General features: G+C 41.9%; 1 protein-coding gene across 2 annotated transcripts in view; it reads left to right on the top strand.

The window, feature by feature from the left end:
- Positions 1 to 26865, top strand: part of COPG2 (coat protein complex I subunit gamma 2) — a 384275-nt gene that overhangs the window by 347818 nt on the left and 9592 nt on the right. For both annotated transcript variants that reach the window (XM_086918917.1, XM_086918916.1), the window contains one exon: positions 4479 to 4577. In XM_086918917.1, coding sequence (XP_086775043.1) covers positions 4479 to 4577 — 99 coding nt within the window. The remainder of the gene's footprint in view (positions 1 to 4478; positions 4578 to 26865) is intronic.

The following is a 26865-nucleotide window of genomic DNA, read 5'->3' as shown; positions in this document are numbered from 1 at the left end:
TGGGGCACCAAGGTCATGTGTGTGATGACCTTCAGCCTCACATATCATGAAGATTTTGGCAACATTCCGTACTATAGATTCTGCTTCAAATTGGCTTTACTTTAAAACAAATATTGTTGTTGCAGTAAGCCCATATCTCAACAAAGTTCTCTCGGAGACGGATGTGAAAAAAATGAAGAGGAAAAATGTATAGAATTAGAAACAAATAAAAAGTAAAGTCGCGTGGGTATCGCCTTCTCTCTCCGTGCTGGGGGCACACCTCTGGAAGGTCGATTTTGATGCAGCCCTGTGTAACAGTAGATAATAGAAGAAGAAACCGTGAAATATTCAGGGTTGTAAATCGAAAATTCGATTCCAATGTGACAGGATTTGGTGTGAGGAAGGATGGGGCGATGGGCCTGGGTAAAGTAACATGTGCCAGAACTGAAGGGGAAATCGTATACATCTTGGAAATCACGTTATATTCCTTGCCCCTATCTGGGAAGATATGCCATGCACATTTGTGTAGTATGAAAATATGTGCGAGTTACAAAATACCAAAACGAAACAAAGGGATCAGGTACTGTCTGCCCCCATTACTTAATCTATCCAACAATCTGTTTATGGTTTTCAAAAAGACCGCACTCTCCAGGTGTAGCAACTTCTGTCTGGGCTCTACCATAGCAATACAATGTCCTCTGTAAAGCCTCTCGTACTCCTTGAAGCTAGGCTTGCGCCTTATCACACATTTACAATCCATAGACACGTCCAGTGCGGAATGCAGGGACCTCAGCAAAGAAATCCGTCCGTAGGCCAAGCTTCAGGAGGCACTTGGTGACCATCACCTGCACAAGGGAGAGGATGTGGCATTATAGCCAGAGCAAACTTTGATACTGTGGAACCAGGTTCTACTCCTGGTGTCAGCTCAACACCCTGCAATTCGGGGGAAATCACTTAATCTCACCGTGCCCAAAAAATAAAGAATTGTGACCGTGTGTAATGTAACTGTCATGTAAAGCGCTCCATTAACTTCGGGTCGAGCTTGAGCTATATAAAACTGCAAGACGGCTGCAAGGTGTGTGCTCGGCCTGTGCTAGGCATGTGTGTTCATTCCGTAGGCGCTTATTGCAATCTCAATGGACGCTTTAGCTCTGCCTATGAAGCTGCAAGTTTCAAGACCAGTGATCTAGAGACCAAACAAACAAAAATCTACACTTGCCCCTGCACATAAGCCATTTCCGGTATCCAGAGCCCAAGAGTAACTACTTCTGTGTCGACACTCTGGCTTTTGGAATGGTGGAGTGGGTGCGGAGGGGTGGGGGTGGTTTCAGGGACAGCAGCTCAAAGTCTGTACATGGGTGTAAACGCCATGCTGAGACCGCCCATTTTTGCTGTTCCCTACATACTGGCAGAGGGTGTCACATTAGGGCATATAACTTCTGTTTGTTTTAGAACCTGGCCTAGTGATCGGTTTGATTGTAAAGGGTATTTTAATGAGGCGAGGTAGACTCACATGTAGACTTTCTGAAGCGGCGAGGAGTACTTCAGCTTTGCATAGCACACTCGTATAGAGCAACCAAAGTGTAATTTAAGGTCATGTAATCTGCTACTGGTGCAAACAATTGATAAATGTTCAATTGTAACTCTTCCAGGCTTTCAGGGCTGATCACAAAACATATTCAACTCACACTTTCATTTCTGCCATGGAAAGTTGTGCATAGGGTGCGTGATCATGTAGAGGTCCGAAGAAAGGGAGCTTTAGCAGACAGCAGTGCTGCAGTCCCACATGTATTCCAGGAAATTGCTTGTCAGACGCTCTCAAATCGCAGCCCTTTTTAGGTCAAGCCTGGGCAGCGCATGTGCTGCTCTGTGGCATGCTATATTGGAGTATGGAATAAAAGCCCCTCCCACTCTCCACCTATATTTGTCATTGGCTTGTTGTTTAATGCAGCCCGGCCCCACCTCATATCAGCACAGGGGGAGAATATAATGCTTACCCACCAACCAGCTTTCTTTAGTTTCTTATCTAGTCCTGCCAGATCCCCGACTCACCCCATGACATCAGTTACACTTTCCTACTACCCTTAAACCCCACGAAAAATAAAATACTGTGCAGAATTCTGCTTGTTAAAAAAAGGACCCTCCGTTAGTCCCCATTCTATGGCAATTACCTTGTTACCTTGGCTATCATTTTGGTGGTGCCTGCCACAAAGAGAAAGCCCCTGTAGTGGAATATTGGGACATCTCCGTATGCGGCAAACACACTTTCTAATCTTGGGGTTTGTCTACTGCTGAGTTGAGCTGCATTTCATGATTCATTGATCTGCTTGCTTACACCTTTGAGTGGAATGTTTTTGCCTAATTATTCTTCAATATGTTTGTGAGAAGTTCTGTTAGATTGAATGATTTTTTATTTGAAAGCGTGCAGTTAATGTGATTTGTACTAAAAGGTCCATTGTAAAACTAAAAAAAATCAAACATGTGGATGGATATATATATTTAGGCCCAGAAGATCTTGAATATTCGATTGTGCAAAAACCTTTTTATGTTATAAGTAGCAAAAAAATAATTTCTTCAGATATGATTGCCTTCTCGTCCCTATCGCCCTCCATCTATCTATCTATCTATCTATTTATCGCCCTCACTCTATCGATCTATTTATCGCCCTCACTCTATCTATCGCCCTCACTCTATCTATCTTTTTATCGCCCTCTATCTATCGCCCTCTCTCTATCTATCTATCTATCTATTTATTGCCCTCACTCTGTCACCCTCAGTCCCTATCTATCTATCGATCGCACTCAGTCCCTATCTATTGATCGCCCTCAGTCCTTTTCTATCTATCTATCGCCCTCAGTCCCTATCTATCTATCGCCCTCACTCTATCGCCCTCTATCTATCGCCCGCCCTCCCTCTATCTATCGCCCGCCCTCCCTCTATCTATCGCCCGCCCTCCCTCTATCTATCGCCCGCCCTCCCTCTATCTATCACCCGCCCTCCCTCTATCTATCGTCCTCCCTCTATCTATCGCCCGCCCTTTATCTATCCATCTATCTATCGCACTCACTCTATCACATCACCACCGCATCACTCAGCACCACTACAGCATCACTCAGGGGCACCACAACATCACTATGCTCTACAACAGCATCACTGAACGCCACAGCATCACTCGTCGCCACCACAACATCAATCTGTGCAACCATTCAACATCAACTGGTTAAAATATGTTCTCTCAATGTTTCAAGCTTTCTTACAAATGTCACAAAAAGATGTTAATATTTCACTTCTGTTCTTGGATTTTCGTCACAATAAAATACACTGAACATAATCTTCACAAAAGTTATTTACAAAAGTTAAAGCTATTGCCATTATAAATTACAATAACTTTTATTTAAATAATAATTATTAAAAAAAATAAGCCATTGTTATTTGTAATATCAATACATCTAAGTCACGTAAATACAACGCATATTGCATTGCAAATGCTATAGGTGTCTGTTGTAATGTCATGTCATTTTTATGTATCTTTCACTTTAATTGTAACATTCTGTTTAGATCTTTGTGAGGTGGGTTCTAGTTCATTAGATTCTGTGGGAGTTGTTTGTCAGCTGTAATGGGAACACCAACTACTCTAGCGTTCATAATAAAATATCTTGTTAATTTATTTATAAGTAAACTCGTGAAGCGTGCTTCGTTCACAACCAACAGTGTCACATTTGTGAAAGTTAAATATATTGGCATTGTAAATGACAAAGCTATTCATTTAGCTATTTTCAAAACCAACACATAAATAAAAAGTTTGTCATTTACAATACCAATAGCTCAAACTTTCCTAATGCGAGACCTATTGCATTGCAAATGCTTGTTTGGTTAGTGGACGTTGACATCTCACCATTTGGTGTCCTCCTGTGATGTCGATTAAGTTAGCTGTATAATTTGACTTTGTAACGTTTAATGCATACAGCATGCGTTTACCTCAGTTTATTGGACTTAAGTAGATATTAGAAGCTCCACCTTCTTAAATATGGCGTGAATCAGTCAAAAATGCAATAGATTTTTACAAAGTTTGATTTGCCAACAAAAGATGAGTGTCATTGGTCCATTTTGTAGAGTTGTCCCTAAGAAGATTGTAGACGTAGGAAGAACCTAAAGATTAAAAGGGTTAGGATACTTTGCCTCTACTGAGAACAAACCACCTTAGAATATTTGCTGCTTACAGTCATCCTGACATATGGATACTGCAGATTATGCATTAGCTTTTTATATTATCAAGTCCTTATATTCTATTTGAACTGTTTTAGCGCTGATGTTTTGAACAGCTATTTATTATGGTACAGTCAAATACTGTGCAATTTCATTTTTTATATATACATTTGCCAGTTTGAAACCTAATTTAAGTTTAAATTGTTTTTGTTTTGGAATTTTGTATGTAGGTCTGATGTACCAAAAAGCAAATAACCTTCAACTGTAAGGCATGAATATCTAATTTCTTACAGAGGCAGTCAATAATATCATCAAGTTCCTTGGAATGCAGCCCTGTGAGAGGTCCGACAAAGTACCTGAGAACAAGAACTCACATACGCTATATCTTGCTGGTAAGTGTAGAGCCTAGTGAGCGTTTTATTTTAGTTTTTTTTAACAATTTATACACATAAGTGCTTGTGCTAAAGCGTGTACCACTCACTGTAGGAGACATACATTTAGCAGTTTGCTAGTGAAAAGCTAGACAACTCTACAAATGTATGAGGTAGTGAAAACTTATTTTTTGTGTACCTTTATGGTAGCTACATGAATCCACTTTAAGATGATATGTTGGGGGCTTTTGTATAATCTTATTCTAGCTCTCTGCCTAATTGTAGCAAAATGGTAAAGCTATTGGCGAAGGCATGAGATTGTAGTACATCCAATTGCTGTTGAGGTATAGCAGTCTGTGGGCCACCATTAATAACACTGAAACAAAATGAAGAACACGTTACTCATTGCTTCTAGAAATTTGCACAGTACTGGTAGATTGAGTCGTGTTCCACTCTTGGGTAAACTGTTCTGTGCCTGATTTAAGCATGGGGAAAGAACACGACTTGCTTGATAGTGAACTTCTTAGCACACAGCCTGTGGCTGTGCGCATCTGTGCTTTAAGTTTGAGAAATCTTATTGCGCCATATTAATCCCCAGTGGGAAAGCTAAAAATCTAAATATGAATCCAGATTACTCGAGCAGATTACACTACCTAAAGTGGTGCAAGCAGAGCATTATGAAAGCACTTTTGATATTAGTAAAATTATAAATAAATATATATGAATATACATGCATTACCCCCAATGCCCCCCCTACTCCAACCCCTCCCCCCCCTACCCCAACCCCTCCATTCTAGAGTGCATCAGCACAACATCTCCATCTCAGATTTTCTTTTTCCATCAGGGTCGGAATGCTGCTCAGAAGTGTAATTGTTAGAATGCACCACACTACCTCTGCTCTGTTCAGTTTCTGGTTCTGTAGCTTTCTAATCTGCCCCTGACACGAAACATCAACTTCAGATTGAAGACCTTCACATTTTTCAATTTGATCATAAACCGCTTCAAAGCTGCACAACAATGACTCATTCTCTGTTTGAGGCCTATTTGAATTAGACCCAAGAGTACATGGTTATGGAATGATCTCCATTCCACTTTAATCCAAGGTGTAATGCAAAGTACATCTGGCCTACAACACTATGTCTGAGATCTCTGCAAAGCGCAAAGAAATAGCACATTTTGCTGCAAAAAAATCTTCACACATGGGGAAGAGAGAAGGTGGGTGCACTATAAGATGTAGCGTGAGGAGCTATACATGACGCCTAACATCTTAGGAGCTTAAGAGGAAGAGACTGGCCTGTCTCACATCCTTATTATTATTATTATTATTATTGTATTTCTTATATAGCGCCAGAATCGACTCCCAAAGGGGTATCTCCGCGCTTGCCTTGGGAACCCGTCCTGGTTTTTCCCTGTGAGATAGCCCCTACAGGGCATCCCGAAGGTGAAAGCCAGGCATCCCGCCGCGGGGGGGCCGTTGTGGAGATTAAGCAAGCTTAATGCCCAGAGTTCCTTAGGGGGCAAGAGCAGAAAGAGGTAGTGGCCTGCTTCTCAAAGCCATCCAACACAGAGTGAGAAGTAGAGTTCCTCGAACCGCCACAGCAGTACCAGCTTAGGGACCAAAGATGAAACTTACACTGCACGCCCTTGCAGTGCTTTCAGGTCCATTTGAAATGCCCAGCTGTCTAGGCAGGACACTGCTCCCCTGGGAGTCTGGCATGAAAACCAGGCAAGAGAAGCAAAAGTCTTCAAGGACTATTCCTCTCAAGGCCCGACCCACATCATGCTCTTTCATCCAGTAACCTCCCAGGCACTGAGCGACCTTCCTGTGCCCCAAAGCCGCATTCCTCTTCGGCACTAAAATCTCATCCTCACTAGGCGTCAAAGACACTGACACCTTGATCCCAGGCTACAGACAACCCTACTTCCGGGACAAAGCTGACACCGAAGAGTCAGCACACCTCGACTTAAAGGTTGATACAGAAGACCCTCACAACGCCCAGGTCAGACACCCTGAAGGGGGTTTATTTTTGAGCAACCCGCAGGACATCCTGGACCAGAAACAAAAAAAAACCAGAAACTAGGAAAATTCTTACTAAGTCTGCCGCTTGGGGCCTCATCGCCATCCCAAAGAAAAGATGCCTTGCCTTTGACTTTCTTAGGGCTTTGTACTGGTGGCTAGTGTGGTTCTTCCTTAACCACATGACTATCTGTCCTCCTTACCTCTCACCACTACCTTCTAAACCTACTCTACATCCACACTCACCCCCCCCCCCCCCCCCCCCCCACCTGATACACAGGACACAGTGTGAGACACTGGAATCCCTTACTACCGCCTGTGTCCAGAGGAAGTGCCTTTAGGCCACAATAATGGGGGGCGATGGGGAATCCTTGGGAAGACTATATTGTCTAAAAATCCTTGGGAAGACTATATTATCTAAAAAGATTGAGGCGGCAGGGAAAAGGGTTATTTTAGTTGCAGCCACTCATAGGATTGAAAAGCCAGTGTGCCTCCTCTTAGGTACGACCTGTATCATTGGGAGGCCATGCAGCAGCTAATCAAGCACCTCCCTGAGGCTCCGTGTAAGAGGGGAGACGAACTCTTGGCAGGGAAAAGACTATCAGCATCCTGAATATAAGGTGTACCCTTGATGCAGTGGGCACAGGAACTAGGGGCATTAACACCAGCCTATTACTCAGTAGGCATGCCTGGCTTAGGATGTCTGGATCTAGGCCAGAGGTGCATCAACACATTCTGAGCATACCCTTTGATGGAAAGTATCTTTGGCTCACAGGTCGATCAGATGCTGGAAAAGATTAAAAAAAGAAAAAGATATTTCCATATCGATAGTTGCCTTTCAGTCCATGCCTAAAACATGCTTTTCATAAGCAGTATACCAGGAGAAGTAACAGACAATTGTGATTCACGCACAGGCCCCCTTCCAATGAGCCACCCCCCCCCCTCAAAGAACATACAGTTACAGTGGTAGAGGTAGACAAAGGTCCCCCAAGAGCTCCTCTGCTAACATGCAGCAACTCTTCACCCCACTCCCCTGCTCCATCCCAGTACACCTTTCAGTAGAAAGATAACCCAATTCCTGTCAACCAACACTTTTGCCATGCACGCTGTCATGCACCGAGTTTAGATTATCTACACCTTTAAGAGGGTTAGGTGTAGGTGCTTTTGTTCTGTTCATAGTAAAGCTCGAACGCATGTAGCATATTTTGACCATGCGCTAATGCATTGACGAATGACCTGTATATGACTGTGAGCTTTAAGTGATGCTTGTGCTGTAAAGTTTAACTTTAAAACAATAAAAACTGATTTGACAAAAAATGAGGTGTAGGTGCTCCTTGCAAAAAGTGCAATAAAACCTGTACCCATACACCGGGTGGCTGGGTTCTAGTCCCTCTTGTGAGGAAGACCTCTTTTTGTATGGTCAGCCCCAAAATGTTGGACTGATACTGTGGTTTTTCCTCTGAGTGCCATAAGGCCTGAAAATCAGATCTCTGTGCCTGTGCCCTGATCCTAAAACTCAGTATGTTTGATTGGCTTATTCCCAATTGGCATAACCTCCCTTAATTTGAAGTCCCTAATATATGGTATCCAGTGCCTGTACGTTAGAGGGTCAAACCCAGGGGCTACAGCTTGGATTGTCCCACCCTGTGTGTGACAAACATAAAACATGGCTCCCAGACAGCCACGGCAGTTGTAAACTACTAACTCAACTTTGCTATTTAAAGCAACGGCAAAGCCCAATCCTTCCTTTCTAGTATATGTAAGTCACCCCTAAGGCTGACCTAATGAGCCCGAACACAGAGTGCTATACGTTAGATCTATATGTTACTTTTACATGTTTCGAGTAAAAACCCACAATTGTTTTTTCTGTGGAAAAGACTAATAGTCCCATTGGCGAGAGCAGAGTAACAAGCTCACACCTCAGCCATGCTAACTTATAAATGGGGCAACTAAAGCGGACACTGTAAGGTAGCAAACTCGTTGCATTGAACTTGACTTGATGCCCAAGTCAAAATTAATGTAACTTGTTGCAGTGTGCAACTTTTTCAAAGTTGCCACTTTGTTCCCTTAAATCCCGTGTCCATCCACAGTTGCATACGGGGTCTGTCCCTGTGACAGTTTTCTGCTCTCCTGAAGAGATGTGCAAACGACTCCCAGGAAAGGAAACAATAGAAGCCTGTGTGGGGGAGAGGTGTTACTTCTCCCTGGCAGGAAGCTACACAGGTTTTGGACCAAAATGCTAGCTTCAAAGGAGAAGCTGCCTTTGAAGAGAAAATGGTGAACACTTGGGAGAGGGGCTGCTCTGCTTAAGTAGACAGGCTTGCACTCAGGAAGGAGAGGGGAAACCTGTTGCTAAACTGGTGCTTCAGGGGCGTGGAGCCTCCTTGGTAGCCACACCTCTGGTTTGTGCTAGGGAGCTCTACGTGCAGAGAGGTGTTCTGTCATATTGAGAGCGGGCAGAATAGATCATTCTGGGATACTAGATAGATGCCACATTTTGAAAGAAGCTGTAATCAAGAGAGAGTGAACCTAGGAACCCATTGGCTACTGACCATGTCCCACCCTGAAGACCTTTTCTGGTCATTAAAAGGGCACCCAGAACTCAGATCTCAATGGACTGGACTCCTGATCTCAGCCGAAGCAAGAGATTTCAAGGGTGACCTCCTTTTTGCAGCACAGAGTCCCAAAAGCTGAAAAAGCCTGCTGGGGCGAGTTAGTAGCCCAGATCTTTTAATTGCTGCCCCTCGCTGCCGTGGAACACCAGGGACCAGGAACTGATGCTCAAAGTTGAACCTGAGTCTGCTGAACCCAGGAAGGCTGTCTGAGTGCAGGTTGGTCACCTAGCAGGAAAGTTACCGCCCAATCAAGTATTCCCCTGTGATCAGGATACCAGGCAACTGGTAGCCCAGTCGTGACTGAACTTCTGCCTGACTTGAGAGGGCTTCGAGGGACGTCGGCCCCTATGGCCAGCATCTCCTCATCAAGCTAGTGGACCAAGGAGTAGCCGCAGGAAAACTTCCGTCAACCACATGGCATCCACAGCACGCTTGAGTATCTTCCGCATCCTGTATCCCTTGCATCAGGGCCGCTTCCATAGGAGTCTAGGACAAGGGGATACAATGCCTGGAATTGACTGAGGCATGCTTCTTTTCTAGAGGTAACTGTTTTTAAAGGCATTCTTGGGCCCCCTGATTGGCTCCCTGCCAAAGTTGGTCACTTATAGTAACTCAATGTATCTGCATTTGATACTTACCCAAGTTTTCCTTGAAAAAGTTTCTAAGTGACAGATTTGTTGAATTTACCAGTGCTTGTTTATGGTTACGTAAAAGTGCTGATTTACTGTCCCTTGTAAATGCTGAATCTCCGTAACCCTCCAGTGGATCTTTTTCATTTTGGTGTCTAAAAATACATACAAATATACTATTTTTATAAATTGGTGTCTGATTTCTTGTGTGTTTTCTGCAATGTTCCCTCTAATTTTTTTGCTCTGTGTGCAGCAGTGTAAGGTCTCTGTGCACTGCATCCAAGACTATGTGCATCAAGAAACTGACTATGCATGCAATACTTACCTGGAATTCCAGTTTAGGCCAATCAAGCATATGCTCATATGTTTCTTTTTTAGCATTTGTTAGACTAAATGGATTTATAAACCTGCATAGTATTTTACACCTTCTGTGATGAAGCTTTTTCCTGTCATTCATATTGCACGAGTGGTGGAACTGGGTGAGCTAGGAAATTCATAGGGACAACGAATCTAGATCCGATCCTTCGGAAGGTCCTTTATGAAATGATACAGCAATGGCATGCAAAAGATACGACAAATACCCTTTCTAATTAAAAATACGTTCTTTCTCAAACACTTGCATTTCAATTGATTTGTTGTACAGTATATGGTAGCAGTGAAAAACTAGGGTGACCAACTTAGACACTATAAGAGACGTCACCTTATGTGAAAATACACCTAGAATGCAGCATCAGATTGTAACCCCAAGAGCCATTTTACAGACTGAAACTTCACTCTAGAAACCTGAGAGACCGAAATCACACCAGGTTCGGGGACCATACCATAATAATAGAGTAGGTGATGTACACAAATATACTCACCCACCATCCGAATATAGAAAGAGTGTTTGAACCTGTCTGACTGACCATGCATGCATGTGTGGCGGAGTTGAGAAGATGTGCACACTCTTTAATGATGGTCCCTTTGGGAGGCTACAGACAACATGTGTTTACCATTCGCTGCAGTGCAAGTTCAGAGAAAGTCCAAACCATATTGTACATATGCAGCAGTGCTTTAAATGGACTGAAATTGGTGAGGGATTTCTAAAAGGGGTGTGGCTGAAGAAGTGTAATGAAGCATCTTTTTCAATAGGTACAACTGCAAACATTGGAACCAGAATACTGTGATGCACACTGCCGCAAATCCAACCATTATTTGCGTGCCTTTGGGAGTTTTCCTTTACTACACCCAGGCATAAAACGCCAATAGATCTACGCCCAACACGAGCCAGACCTATTGTCTCTGCAAATGCTTTTTAGCTGTATCAAATAAATGAGTAAAAATGATGTCTGTGATAATGTGAACCGAACATTTCTGCCTTTCACACCAGTTTTCTCTGCAGTCATTCACTCTGTAAGACGCTTACACACTTTTTGTCCCCATATCTTTCTGAAATCCTCCATATTAATCACACACATCGTCTCTTTCCTCTTCAGCTCCGTTTTTTACTATCTTCTGCACATACTCCCTTTCATCACCTCTACTGCAATATCCCCCCCCGATCCATTCACCTGTTTCAAGCACTGCATTTTGTTTCTCTTTGGCTATGTCTTATTTTCAAAGTTGTGTCTGTGGTCTGTAGAGAAGCCAAAAATTGGAGGCGCATATACTCTGAATACCTTCAGGACCCACTGACAGCCACAGTGATAAATAGGCACTGCATTGTGCCTTAACTGCAGAGTTCTTGATCATAACCCATCACAATCACACACCCACAGTTTGTACTTTAAGACACCTGGATGGACTCAGTTTACAACATGCACTGTACGAGCCATAATACATTAAAAAAAACTACAACTAATCCTCCTCCAGTAATGCACACTGAAATAATACACGAAAGCAGGGAAAATGGCCCATTTGACTGCTGTTGGGATAGTAAAATACATCAATTTACATGGTTCAATTGGCCCGGTGTCACTAAACCTGCTACATCAATCATTGTTACTCCCTTGCTAATAGCATCAGCTCATGCACAGTACAGAAAAACAGCAGCTGGTGCCTCTAAAAGAAAATATTATAATTAGGGCCAAATGTATATTCATTCAGCTTTGCGGGTGGCAAATTGCGTTTTTTGTTGGGTTTTTTGCTACTTTTAAAACAGAATGTACTAATGTATCTCAAACATTTAGTGATTCATAATGGGGTCGCAAGTGACCTGCCTCCTCTATATACATGAGGAAGGAATTTGGAACCCATTGGGAATGGCCAGCACTCACAGGGATTGTGACCTGCCGGGGTCAGAAGACCACCATGTCTCTGACTGTTTTTAGGCCTCGTGGCGTTTAACCGCGCGAAAGCGCGGTCTCGCCAGAGACCTATTGTTACTGACGCAGCTTTCCAGGAGACAGGACCTGGCCCCGCGCATGGTTATCGGAGCGGGCCTCGCGAACGCGCTCGCTGTGGCCATCTCCTCTCTCTTGGGAAGCTGCAACACACACGCATGCGCACACACAGAGACACACACACTAGCGCCCACGCACGCATACATACAGAGACACACACCCCCCTCACACATGCACACACAAGTGCACCGAGCCCCCCCCCCCCGCCGTCGCACACATACACACATACACACACGCGCGCACACACACACAAGTGCACCAAGACCCCCTCCTACCTCCTACAACTAAGGCCCACTTACCGCTACTCCGGATTTCAACCGCCACCGCGGGGCTCTCCCTCTGGTATGGGAGCCTAGCGTCACCACAGCTCCTCTCCTGGCTAGCCACTCCGTGGGCGCGAGCTTCCAGCACAAAAAGGAAGTCCCGCCCCACTGTAGTTTTCGTCATGCGCAGTTCTTTGTTTTTTTTTCATCTTCCACTTGTTTTCTTTTCTGTATGGTCACAGTGCAGAGGCTATAAAGATGAGCATAACCTTTTCAAGGACAGGCGAGCAAGAAAAAGACCGTATTCTCACACATAAGAAAGCCCGAGGTGTTTTCTTCTTGTGTTGACTCCTTATATGTAGGTCGGTGATTTTCCCATCAGCGCAAATACTCCTTAATTGATTCTCCAGGGTACGATGTTGAGTTTGCATATGGCGTTCTACATGCAGGTTCACTTAAGCATGATATATGAATGTCCACCGTCCGTTGTAAATTCAGTCTCACATTTTTGGAGGACCGTAAAAACATCTGTGCACTTTATTTCACTTTATATAACGATATGGTGAAAGTGAGTTCTGCTTTAAACAGAGGCAATGTATCCGAGTAGGGTTAACCAATATGCCAGACAAGAACATGATGTAGAAGGAGAACAATAGTTCCTCTTGATTCATTTAGGGGTGAATCCCAATAGAGAACTACTTTCTGCATTTATTTTGGGTATCCATTCAATTTGAAAATATGGCCAGAAAGTAATATATTTAAATGAGATACTTTTACAAGAATATGTGATTTTAACAGTTAAACCAAAAACAATCTGCAGTATTCACACAGTATGACAGCACAGTATTCATGCATCATTGTAATCCCGATGCAGTCCGTAACTTCAGTTACTAGCTATTTCTTGTATACATTTGAACAGTTTGCCATACTTCTTAAATCCAGCGAAATGCGTGTGATAAGGGGCAGAATACGCAAAGGCGGCCCACGAAATGGTAAGTGTAGTTGTTTTGCAGTATTACATAGCGCGAACTTGACCGAAGGAGATTAGAGCGCTTTACATGAGCACCAGCATACATCGCGCATGTTTGTAGGCACGGGGAGATTAAGTGATTGGCCCAGATTCCCAATCTTCAAAGTCAGCAGCTCTGGCCATTAGACTGCACCACTTAAATAAAGTAGAGACTGGCGCATGAAAAATAGGAAGGTGGCAATCCTAGGGCAAGAATGGCATAGGGCAACAGAGACAGAAGAGGTTGCGAGAGTGGTAGAGGGCAAACGTGATAGCGTACAGCGGAGTGGCTGAGAGTAAGAGTTACAGAGAAGTATTATAGAGCAAGAGGCAAGTTGGAGTGACAGATGAGTGGCAAGGGAAGTTGGAGAGGCTGGGGCAGAGGACAGTGAGTGACAGGACTGAACACGAGTGAAAGGGAAGAATGAGTGACAAAGATAAACAACAGCGAGTGAAGTGGCAAACTGAACGACACAGGAGGCAGAATAGACTGCTATGAGCAGGAGTGACGGCCGGGACAGGCCCAGGGAGCCGGGCCCCAGAAGAGCCCGCCCAACCCCGCCAGACAGGCAGCGCCAGAACAGCAGGCCCAGGTCAGGCGTGCGCCTGAGAGCTCGTCTACCGCACACAGGCGCTGGAACAGTACCGGGGGCCGAGGGGGCTGGAGAGCTCTGAAGTGCGCTTGGAGAGCCTGGATGGGCTGGATGGCTCCGAGGCTCTGGACCGGTACCGGGGCAGCACCAGGGGGCGGGGGCCCGAGGTCACCGAGCAGCTGGCCAGCCTCCTGCGGAGCCTCTGGACCCTGGAATACAGCACAAAAGTGAGTTCAAGGTGAGGAGGAGAAGGGACGGAGGGGGCAGGAGAGCAACTAGCTATGTGTGTGGCTCACTCTGTCAGCATATCCTCTCCTACACTGTAGATGTCATTTTTGTTTAATATTCACGTTTCTAAGTGGATTCTGCTGGGGTGGGGTGTCTGCCACTTTTAAAGGGCTCAACTCTGCTCTACCACACTGCTTTCAAGAACAGCATACTCTTGCACACACTCTCACTACTCACCAATTCAAAGTTTCCTAAAAATGTAATGCAACGCATTGTCATACACAATGCCAATAACTCAAACTTTAATACTGCGAGACCTATTGCATTGTAAATGCTTGTTTAAATAAAGCAGTCTTTTTTTAAATTAATTAATTACAGCCCATTTTCCTTAAAGGAAAAAACAATGTAGTTAATAAAGAAAAATGAAACGTTTGTTTCATTTTTTAAGAGCATACATTCAAAAAGGCGAAGGGGTCCCCTGGGGCCCCTTTCTGTTTGTGACTGGCTTACCACCTACTTGAAGGAGGTGCAGCAACACCAGAACCCAGAGGGTCCCACTGAACGCTGATTTTTGCTTTATTTCACAGTCCATTTTCATCCTTGCACTAGTAGCCATGCCAAACTGGCTACACCACTGGTGCTGTGTAAATTCCTTGAGTATTCTAAAATAATGGAGAGCGACATATAGATACCCACTTAGTGGCAGATTTATACAAAGTAAGGCCCAAAAACCTGGAATTAGTCCAGACTTCCCCGCTTAACCTAATAGTGTGACAATAGGCAATATTTTTTTTCAGTAATCCTCACATTTTCTTCATTATTCCATATGAAAGAACCTTCAGATAGGTGTGTTCACAATACCAGGTGTGTGGGCCATATAAACGGTGCACATGAAAACTGACTTGTCTCTTAACTCACAAACCTGTTGCCAGGGTGAGGATGAGACAGGAATAGTTCTAAGTTCATGTTTAAAAATTCTCCCTTTTAATAAGTGCCTCACATTGCAGTGATGTAAAGTGACCTTTTAATATCAAAGCCCCCACATATTAAAGAAAGGTGCTTTATGAATTTTGAAGAGACTTCATCATACATTACGTGTTCTGGGCTCAGCTTGCACAAAGGCTAAAATTGTCCATACAGACGAGCCTGTGCTGTGACACCAGAAGAGTCAGCTAGCTCGCTGATCTTTCTTTTCAATTATCACCCCCAAGAGTGGAATGGGTGTGCCAAGAACAGCAGAAGCTGTCCTTGCAGCATCAACTGCCTGCTCGCCCGTATGTGAAAAAAGTCCAGAGCATAGAATGAAATTGCCGCCTCCTCTATCTACAAAACTAATGCCGCAACTTGCAGCCGTGGAAAAGGAATGCTAAAAAGCAGCGCTCCTCTTCCATAGTTATCTGCTCCTCCACACAAGTTTACAGTCTCTGTTCCCTGGGCTTTTGTAACACGCAAGTGACTTTTTTGCGCTGCTCAGGTTTCAAAAGCAGCAGCTGGAAACCGCCTCTTGCGTGATGAGTGAAGTGTGCGGCTTCACATTCAAGACTGCGCGCTTGGCGAAGTCATAGTATGCATATGTTTGCACTTTACAGGGAACACTAGTCTTGTGTATTCCTTCAATTGTTTCAGTGCTGTTTAAATGCTTTTCTCTTGTTTCTTTTTGTAAGCCTGCCTGCTCAGTGCTGCAGCTACCCAGGGTTGAACTACGGTTTTAGCAAACAAAACCTACTGGTCCTAAAGGGGTTTGAACGTATATTACATGGTAAGGTAGCACAACCACAATGTATAATATACCCCATTTCCTCACACCTCTTCTTCCTTATTCCCAAAAAGGTTGAGCTGTTTCGGGCAATCCTCTGGTCTGACTGTTAAACAGGTTCTTTTCCTCCGAACAGTTTCACATAGTCACATTGCGTGACATTGCTATAAGGCAACTTTATGGCTGCTTTGGACCTCCAAGATGCATGCTTTTCAATTCCCATACATCAAACCATTATCACCTTTGCTTTAAAATAATTGGAAAACACTACCAGTTCAAGGTTACTACAACCCCAAGGTTCTTCACAAAGTGTCTGGCGGTCATCTCAGCCCATCCATGCAGACATACCCTTCCTGTGTTTCCATACTTAGATGACTGGCTGATAAAGATCAGCTTCAACCCGCAATGCCTAGCACACAGTCAAATACCAGCCTCAAAAACTCAGATTCACCATCAATGTGAGACGGCTGTATTTCCAACCCCAGGAAATACAACCCTTCCTAGGGTCAGTCCTCAGTGCAGAAACAGGCATAGCAGACCTAAACCAACAGAGTGATGGCAATCCAATAGCTGCCATGGAATCAAGTAAAAGCTACACCTCAGTGGTACTTTTAGGTCTGGGAGAAAATGGGAAGGAACCATGAAAAACCAGAAAAACTCCCACGTGACCTGTATTTCTTCTATATGGGCCCATTAGAGTTTCCTGGGCTGAAAAATACTGTAATCATCAAGTCATGCACCTTAAGACAACGAGCATGTAAATACTATTCTTTGTCATTTTATTGGATTATAAAAACGTATTTATATACTCTTACAAGAATATTTTTTCTCCATTCATTGATACAAAATTACATAATTAAAAACATATTATGTCACCACATATATGCACCACGGATACTTTTCTCCGATACTTCCACATAGTGACCCATAGAGTAAGAATCATATACAGATAAAAAAGATTGAAGAAACATGTATCTGTTGTTACAAAAAAGTTTTACCCCCTGTAGTCAATCACACCTGACCAATCTCACCTCATACACACCAACACCCTGTCATGCTCTCATCTCATACATAAACTTCCTAACTAATCACATTCTCCACTGGTTTCAACGGTGACAATATTTCATAAGAATTTCCATTGTAGTGTTTTGGGTTGGGAAAACTACCACTGGGTCAAACACCTCTTTTTCACACACGCCATCCCATCACTGTCCATATTTTAATGACACTATTAGAAATTATAGCTTCCTGCATAGCAATTGTTCCACAGCCATGGCTGCACATGCATCCATTACTGGAGTGTATAACAGCAAGGGGCACAAGTGGAAGATCAATGATAGAATCTAGTGATGGTAACGACAAGGGCCACGCATTCTGTCCGCTGGCCGAACAGCAACATTTTCTTGATCATCAAGCCCATTCTAGACTCCCTTCCAAAGATGACCATCATCACAGATTACTCTCTCGTGGGGTGGGATGCCCACCTCTATCACATGACAATTCAAGATGCTTGGGCTTTTCAGTACCATGGTCTACATATGATCTACTTCAAACCATTATCCATTAACTTTGCCCTCAAAGCATTTCGCCCTCTTTTCGGAGTCAAAGGTGCAGTGATAAAGACAGCCAACATGATGGTAGCGTTTTACATGCAGAAGTGTGGGTGAGAGTGGACCCACACCCTCCATCTTTCTCAACTAGCCCAGTGGATTTGGTATTGGGCAGCTTGCACAACATTCACCTATTGGCAGATCATCTACCGGGATTTGATAACTTGCTCAGTAGGACCCATCAACAGGAGCTTGAGTGGAATATCCCCCAAGAATTCCTACAAAAGTACTTCCACTGTTGTAGGACTTCCAACAGAAGACCTGTTAGTCACTCCCAAAAAATGCAAAATGCCAAAACTTTGCTGCCAAATACCCACACCTAATCCAGTGGCAATGCTTTATGGATCAATTGGACAGTGATGTTGCTTATGCTTTTCCGCCTCTTCCCCATCTCATATGTTGCCAGGAAGATGGCTTTATTGCTAATTGCAACAATGTGGGCAAGACAGCCACAGTACTCGATGCGTCTAGAGATGTCAGTCAGTCCCCAAGAGCTGCTTTCACCACACCCAGACCTCACTCTGCATCAGGGTCCGCTCAGACACCCCGATACCAAACAACCAAGCTAGGCAATTTGGCACCTGAGTACTCCGTGTGGATATCGCAATCTCCCACAGTAATACATGGTAATTATGCAGGAGGGTAAGAAACCCACTACTCAGCTGCGCAGCAAGGATAAGTGGAAAAGGTTTATGCACCAAGAACTTCTTTTCTAAACGCATAAAACATTTTACAGTTTCTATGGAGAAGATTACTACCTGTTACACCTTTATCACGCAGGTCTAGCGTACCCTTCATATGGCTACACTTTACTGCAATTGCAGCATACCTTAAACAGACCACATTCCTTTATTTTTGGGGTATCTTTCATCCGAGCTTTCATGGAAGAGTTAATAACTGTCATCCCTCCAAAGATACCTCCTGCGCCTGTATGGAACTTAATGTCATACTGATGACTTATGGTCCCTCCGTCTTTGTGTTCATGTGAATTGCAATATTTGTTCTGAAAGCTAGCTTTCCGTATATCAATCACTTCCCTAAGATGCATCAGTGAGCTAAAAGCTCTTACAATTCAGTAACCATAATTCAGGTTGACATAGATGAGTTGGTTCTTCAGACTAACCCTAAATTCTTACTTATGGTGGCCTCATGCTTTCACATCAACAAACCTGTCTTGTTCCCACAGCCAGAGTCCTTAGCTGAAAGGGTGCTTCCACTCTGCATATTGAAAGAGCACTCATCTGTTATATCAACAGAACTGATACATTTTGTACCCTTCACTAAACCCCCACAAGGGATCTACTGTTTCCAAAGATGCCACTGCCAGATAGATAACTAAATGCACACCAACATGTTATGTTGCCTCTGCCAGTGCCACCAAGGGCACATTTCACCAGGAAAAAGGAAGCCATATTAGTCTTTCTAGGTAATATCACTTTCTGGGATAAAGTTTGGCTGGTATTTGGCCAACAACACGTCATGTTTTCCAAATATTATTGTTCAGACATACTGTCATGTCAACAAGCTGTAGTTGGCAAAGCAGTTGTAAAGACACTTTTTCAAAATATCTGTATCATCTGTTAGTTACATAAAACAAACACTTTGATAGGAGGGTCCAAGGGCGAAATTAACGACTCACATTAGGTACATGCCCCAAAACAGTCTCTCAATACACAAAAGAGTACCTAAAGGTCGAAAATACCACTCAACTGTAGATACAGCCCCAACACCATACAGACAACACAGTGGGAACTAACAGTGTGATGATAGTTGAGTTAAAACTCGAGGGCATAGGGAAAAATTCCCATCAGAAACCACACTGTACCGCCCTCTTTTGCATCATTTGGGTACTCCTTGCCCAGGAGACATAACAAAACAAAAGGCTAGTTGTTATCTTAGCCGTATTCAAATGTGCATAGAGTATACTTATAAAGGGAGGTAGTGTAAAAGTTTACAGTATTGGTGTGGCTAATGAAAAAGCAGTGTGAAAGTAAGTGAAAAAAGTGAATGGTGCAATACTTAAAATTGGATAGGCTAGGTGGATGTTAATGATTTATTGGTATCCCCCAGACTTCCAACTCTAAAAACTCAGGGCAAACACAGATTTAACAAAATATCCGTGATCAGTAGTGGTCAACATGTTTCAGCATATCAACGAACATTTTTCATGCCTTCTTCAAGACCCGTTGTAACATAACTACTGCTTTTTGTGTGAAAGATAAAAAGTCATATCACCTGAGATATCCAGGTTGTGAGTACAACCATATACTGTTGTCGCACCGCGTCAGAGACACGACATCCACAGGAGCGGATATATAAAACACATGACAAAACATTGTGTCAGTTACACCAAGATGTTCTCAAAATAATGTAATACATCTCAATGACTACCAGTGTATAGAAATCACATTCTTTTGAATTTGCATTGGTTATAAACCACTCACCCATTTGTTGTGGTTGTTGCGCTTCACCCCACCTGGCTACAGCTCAGGTTTAGAGGAGCACCGCTCTAAATTGAAAAGCGAAGGAGTAAAAACGAAAATCACATTCATGGCTTCTTGTGTCTAATAGTAATTATCTGCTTGGAAACTGTATGGCTATATTGTTTCAATAAAGGTAAAAAGAATATGGATTCGTGATGTTACTCTAAATCCACATTGTCAGAGGACCGTTGTCTTTAAAAATGGCCAAAATGGAACAGCTTTTTTAATGAGGCGGTGTATATATTTCTGACGCCAAAATCGAAAGCCATCAAACTTTAATATGAGCCCCCGTATCTGATAGATCCTATCCACATATAGTCGAGCATTAGACATTCCCCAATTTCGTCTCTCTATAATTACGTCGATATTATCTCTCTGCAAGTGCGCCGATCATAAGCATGCCAGAACACTGCGTAGCGTAATATCATATGAGCCCTGTATGCAGCGTATGCGTGTTAATTTATGCTGGAGGTAAGACACTCTCTGTAGCGTTAAAGGGTGAAAGAGTCCCACTCACCTGTCCGTCGGTGTCTCCCGGCAGTCTTCCGAACTGTCTGGGGGGGCACCGAACGGCAAACGAGTGCCATATTTAACTCGGAAGTGTACCGCGCTTGTAGCGTCGGTCACGTGACTCTCGGGTCAAACGAGAATTGTAGTCCATATTCTCCCGTATCCGTAGTTTTTACGATGGCAATGATCATAACGATTATTATTTCTATTGTGTGATAATCACACAGAGATAAGATGTGCGGAAGGAAACAGAGAGTCCTATTTCAATTTATACACGATCAACGCTCACCAGAATAGTGTTCCTAGTGCTAGCTCGATATTTTGGGTGCCATGATTGTAGTTTTTTTCAGCTTACTGTAGTTTTTCGGGATATATATGAGCGCTGTGATTGGGGACTTCAGCTGTTTTTTATATGTGTATAAAAAACGATCCTTGCTACCATCAGAGTGGGTCTGCTGCTTATTGACACATCATGAATCACAGTGTGTTATATATGGATTCATTTTTTGAATGATAAACATATTTCTATTACATGTGCTGCTATAGGATAACTTTGAGATATTTATCATAGGATAATGAATGCAGACTAGAAGATCATGGCGAAGTGTTCAGATCAGTCATGATGGTCTTAAAGATGTTTCAGAGAGACATCCATGGTATTGGCTCATTCAGCCCATCCTTATCGCTGTTGAGCTTATAGACCCACTTCTGTTCAATTTTGAACAGAAAGCGGCCTATATCTGGGCAGAAGTCAGGGATTCGAGGCTGTTCAAGCACAGTCCAATGAAAATCGTTTGGGCCGTGTCCCACTTCCAGATACCAATAAATCATTAACATCCACCTAGCCTATCCAATTTTAAGTATTGCACCATTCACTTTTTCACTTACTTTCACACTGCTTTTTTATTAGCCACACCAATACTGTAAACTTTTACACTACCTCCCTTTATAAGTATACTCTATGCACATTTGAATACGGCTAAGATAACAACTAGCCTTTTGTTTTGTTATGTCTCCTGGGCAAGGAGTACCCAAATGATGCAAAAGAGGGCGGTACAGTGTGGTTTCTGATGGGAATTTTTCCCTATGCCCTCGAGTTTTAACTCCACTATCATCACACTGTTAGTTCCCACTGTGTTGTCTGTATGGTGTTGGGGCTGTATCTACAGTTGAGTGGTATTTTCGACCTTTAGGTACTCATCTGTTAGTTAGCCACAGCTTTTCAGAGAGAGTTCTTTAAAATGTTTGCAGAGTATGTGTATCTACAGCCACACATATTACCCTGTAACAATCTGATCGTAGCACTTAGTACTGGAGATTCACATGCGCCTGCCCTCCACCCTGGAAGCTAGCCGTGATCACACCTTTTTGATATATTTCTCACATACTCTTAAATCCTTAACATTAGCGCACTTTGTCTTCCACAAGGCATTTCACTTGCACCACTCGCCCACTGTGCAGGAAAACAATCTGAGGTGGAGCTGTTGTGCTGACACATTCTGAAACAAGGCGGGTTACAGTAGGTCATGTGACTAACATTATATATATATATATATATATATATATATATATATATATATATATATATATATATATATATATATTCACTGAAAAAACCATAGGTTTCACACCAGTTATAGTTACCTGGAAATTTTACTGACATAAAACCATTGAAATTCCCACGTTATAGTTAGTTGAACTCACTATAACTTGCGCGTGCAATGCACTGCTGATGACGTCACATATTACATCACTCATGACATGGTCGGTGACATCACTCATGACATCACTGATGACACCATCCAGTGAATGTGTGTCTTTCTGAAAAATAAATGTTTTATATATGTATATGTAAAGGTCGATGGAAGAATAAATGTTTAAATAAGTGTCTAAAAGGATGTTTTTTTTAAATAAAAATTGGTTGGTTAACTGGCTTATTAAGTGTATCTTAGTGAATACATATATTAGCGAGTAATGTTTAAATATTTAAGTATATGTATCAGTGTTTCACTTTGTGTATAAGGGGCTGCATGGGTTGGTAAGTAGCTACATGTGTGTGTATATGGGTTATTAGATATTTTTTTAGTAACAGTATGAGTGTCTGTATGGTTTGGTGGGGGTATTACTTAGCACATAGATGCATCAATGACTGATTCTCTGTATGTGTTTTGAAGGCAGCATATGTGCAGGACTGTATGGGTGGATGAGTGTGTATATGTGTATGTTAGTGAGTGAATGACACTAGTGTATTTATCAGTAACGACATGTTTTAATCTAGTATATGTGAGTATTGATATATAAATGAGTATATGTGAGAGTGAGAGATTGTAAGAGTTCCTGTTTAAATATGTATGTGTTTCTATAAGTGATTGTTTAAGAGAGTAAGTATGTGTAAGTTTCCTTAGAAGTAAGGTGGTAGTGTGTGTATAGTTGTATATGCAAATAAATGGATGTTCAATAGTATATTTGCATGTGTTAGTATGTGTAAGTAACTTTTGGATCACTGTTGGTGTGTAACAGGATGTATAGGTGTATCACTACATATGATGAGTGAGTATATGTATGAGTGACTATATAGAACTGTTGGTGAATGAGTGGATGTGTATATAAATGCTGGAATTATAGATTTGATTGTTGTAACTGGTATGGGTATCTGCATTGTTTTTAAATTTTTAGTTTGTATTTTTGAATGTGTTTCCTTTGTGGATGATTCTTCAGAATTCTATCTAGTGTATACAACATTAACAACCCGGAAGTACTCTTTTCTTAGAGCGACTGTATTATTTCTAATTTTTGCCTTATTTTATATTATGCACGTGGTATTATTTATGACCGATTCTATTTCAATATTCACTATGGATATATGTTAAAAAAAAAAAAGAAAAAAGGGCGTTATGTTGATATGACGGTCAAAGTGTCTTCGCCGTCTTTCAAACTCGGTCGCCATTTTGGATTGGGCTACAAAGTCTGGGCTTATGCTCATTGAACGGACGGCCTAAGTTGTTACTTAATTCAGGTTCGAAGCACTAGAAGTTAAAACTAATATCTTTTTGCGACTGCGACACATTGCAATGCTATCTGAAGTAGTTCTATTTTGGAAGCAACATATGTTTAGACATTTGTATCTTAGCTCATGCACTGGTAGAAACGGCATTGGTCTCACCAGTTTACCCACAACAACATTATAAAAGTTGCAAATAAGAAGAAGAAAAAAAGTTATAAAACAAACAATTCTTTCAGGAAACAATTTTTCGTTTGGGTGCCAATCATTGTGCATCATGTTTGATCATGGCATTGACAAGATAGAATCAATATCCAAATCTCATCCCTCTAAACCAAAGGTACATGTGGCATGGTATTATTCACACGTTTTTTGGGGCTGAACAGAAATGATTATATTTTCCATATATAACATAATGTATATCATGAAATACTTTGTCACTACAGTGCATGCACAGTGTATCATCAATACATGTATACTTTTGAATTGTATCTAGTTTAAAGTAGTCTTTCCCACTCCTCTTTATTATTCAAACCAGTTCTGAATGTATTAAAGAGGGACATAAAAAATTGTTCTCTTTTTTTCCTCTTTGATTGGATGTTACCGCCTCTCACACTCTTCTGTATTACTTCTAACCCACACCATTTTAAATCTTCTAATTTATGATTGTGGGTTAGCCAGTGCTCAACTAGTGGTGCTGTTTTTTTCTTAGTCCTGATTGCTGATTTATGCTCTGTGATCCGAGTTTTTATTTCTCGTGATGTTTCACCTATATAGGCATTCTGGCATGGACATGATATCAGGTAGATTAGGTTTTTTGTTTTACAGTTGATGAAACTCCTTATGGTGTGTGTTACACCATTATGGGTTACTTTGTTGATTTTCATTTGATTGTCACAATTAGTGCACATATTACAACAGAAATTTCCTGTTGGTAGAGGCTTTTTGTCTATAGTAGTTTGATTTTCTCTTTTGTCATCTTTGTGTGTGTACTAGACAATTTCTCACAGTTTTGTTCCTTCTAAAGCTGAACATGGGTTTCTGGATTTTTGTACCATCTTTTTCATTAAGTAATGACCAGTTCCTGTTGATTATGTTCTTCACTTTATTACTCACTGCACTATAATTTGTGACAAATATCAGTCTATCATTTGTTTTACCTGGTTCATCATTGTTTTTGGAAAAAAGAGAGTCTCTGTTATAATATTTAGCCCTCTTGTATGCTTTTTTGATCAGGTGATTTGGGTACCCTCTCTCCTTCAGTTTTTTCGATAGTTCATCCGCATGTTTATTAAAGTCATTCATGTTGGTACAATTACGTCTAATTCGTAAGTATTGCCCGAAGGGGATGTTATCTTTCTGGCTTTTGGGGTGATTACTCTTGTCGTGCAAGAGTGTATTACGGTCCGTGGGTTTGGTATATAACACTACTTCTAATTTTCCATTATTGTTTTTGATGCTGATATCTAAAAACTCGATTGTCTCTTTACTATACTTGCTGGTGAAACGTAGGTTTGGGTCCCCTTCAACCATGTGATAAAATCAATCAAAGCATCTTCGGTTCCGGTCCAAATGAAAAAAATGAACCTCGACCAGCAGGTTATATTCTCAAAAAAGGGGGCTGCATTGTTGTAAATGTGTTGGTTTTCAAAGCTAGCTACATACAGGCATGCTAAGCTGGGAGCACAGGTGGCTCCCATGCTGGTGCCCTTGATCTGTTTGTAGAAGTCTTTTTTAAAAAGGAGGATATTGTTTTTTAAAATGATGTCAGTGCATTCTATTATAAAATTTGCATGATTATCTAAATCACCTTCACCTGTGTTAAGGAGGCCCTCTAACATTGTGATGGTATCATCTTGCGGGATATTTGTGTAGAGGGCCTCTATGTCCAACGTCACTAACCATTGGAGTTGGGAATTGAAGGGATGATTTAAACATGCATTTTAACCACTCATTGCACAAGCAAATCCGAACTCTGAAATGTACATGAATTATACATGAATTATAAACACTCCACTCATACAGTTTTTTGTACTTTGAATCGAATTACATTACTTGATCTACAAACAAAAATTGAGCCGTGTATCGGCCATTATCCTCCCTTAGATGTTATTCAGGTCTGTTTTTCAAATCAAATCAATCATAAACATTTCATTATCTATATACATTTTTATATACTATTTTATCCTATATCAATTTCATACTTCATATTTTTTCTCTTATCTTAGTTCATTTAGTCAAATTCATGTTTTGCGGTCAATGGACCCACCAAGGTATATCTCATAACTTCATATCAGATTTCAAAAGGTCACAAATCGGTCATAAATCCAAAAGAATAAGTAATTCATCCGAAAAAATCCTGGCCCACTAATTCCTATATACATATATACATACATATACATATCTACAGGTAATGGTATGTTAAACACATCCTTGCAATTCCATCGTACGTTGTTACCAATCATTTATGTACCAATATGAACCATCAGGTCTTCGCCACTATTCATACCCCAAGGTGTTTTAGTATGGAGGTCAATAATATACCTCGATTCAAGCCTTCGAAGTTTCTTAAGTCTATCCCCCCCCCCCTCTGATATTGTCAGGAACCGAATCTAGTCCATAGCACAGTAACTGTTTCCGGTCACTTTGATGTTTTTCCGCAAAGTGTCTCGCGACCGGGTAGGCTTGATCCACCTTGTCTATTGCCTTCATGTGCTCTAGTGTTCGGATTTTGAATGGATGCACCGTGCTGCCTATATACTGAAGCCCGCACGGGCAGACCAGACAGTACACTACATAAGGTGTACTGCAAGTGATAAATTTGCAGATTTTTTTCACCATACCAGTGTCTTGAATGGTGTATGTAAGCGCTCTTTTGCTGTTACAACAAGCTTTACATTTATGACAGGGGAAAAAACCCTTTATGCTCCTTAAGTTGTTAGTTTTAGGAGGTATTTTCTCTAAGTGGCTCCATACCAGTTGGTCCCAGATGGACCGAGCCTTTTTGAATGTGACCAATGGAAAATTGGGGACATCCTCACCTATGACATTATCCGCCTTTAGGATATGCCAATTTTTTCTCAGCATTTGTTTCAGATGATTAGCCTCTGCTGAGTATGGGGTGATTAATCAGAATTTACCTCCCTCAGTTTTTTTGTCCTTGCTTTGTTCTAATCACTTGTCCCTGGTCGTGGCTTTTACTTTGCAAAGTGTT

The sequence above is a fragment of the Lissotriton vulgaris genome, chromosome 1_1 (assembly GCF_964263255.1).
Source record: "Lissotriton vulgaris chromosome 1_1, aLisVul1.2, whole genome shotgun sequence".
NCBI lineage: Eukaryota > Metazoa > Chordata > Amphibia > Caudata > Salamandridae > Lissotriton > Lissotriton vulgaris.
Note: the sequence above shows the minus strand (reverse complement) of the source record. Positions and strands in the feature narration are given on the sequence as shown.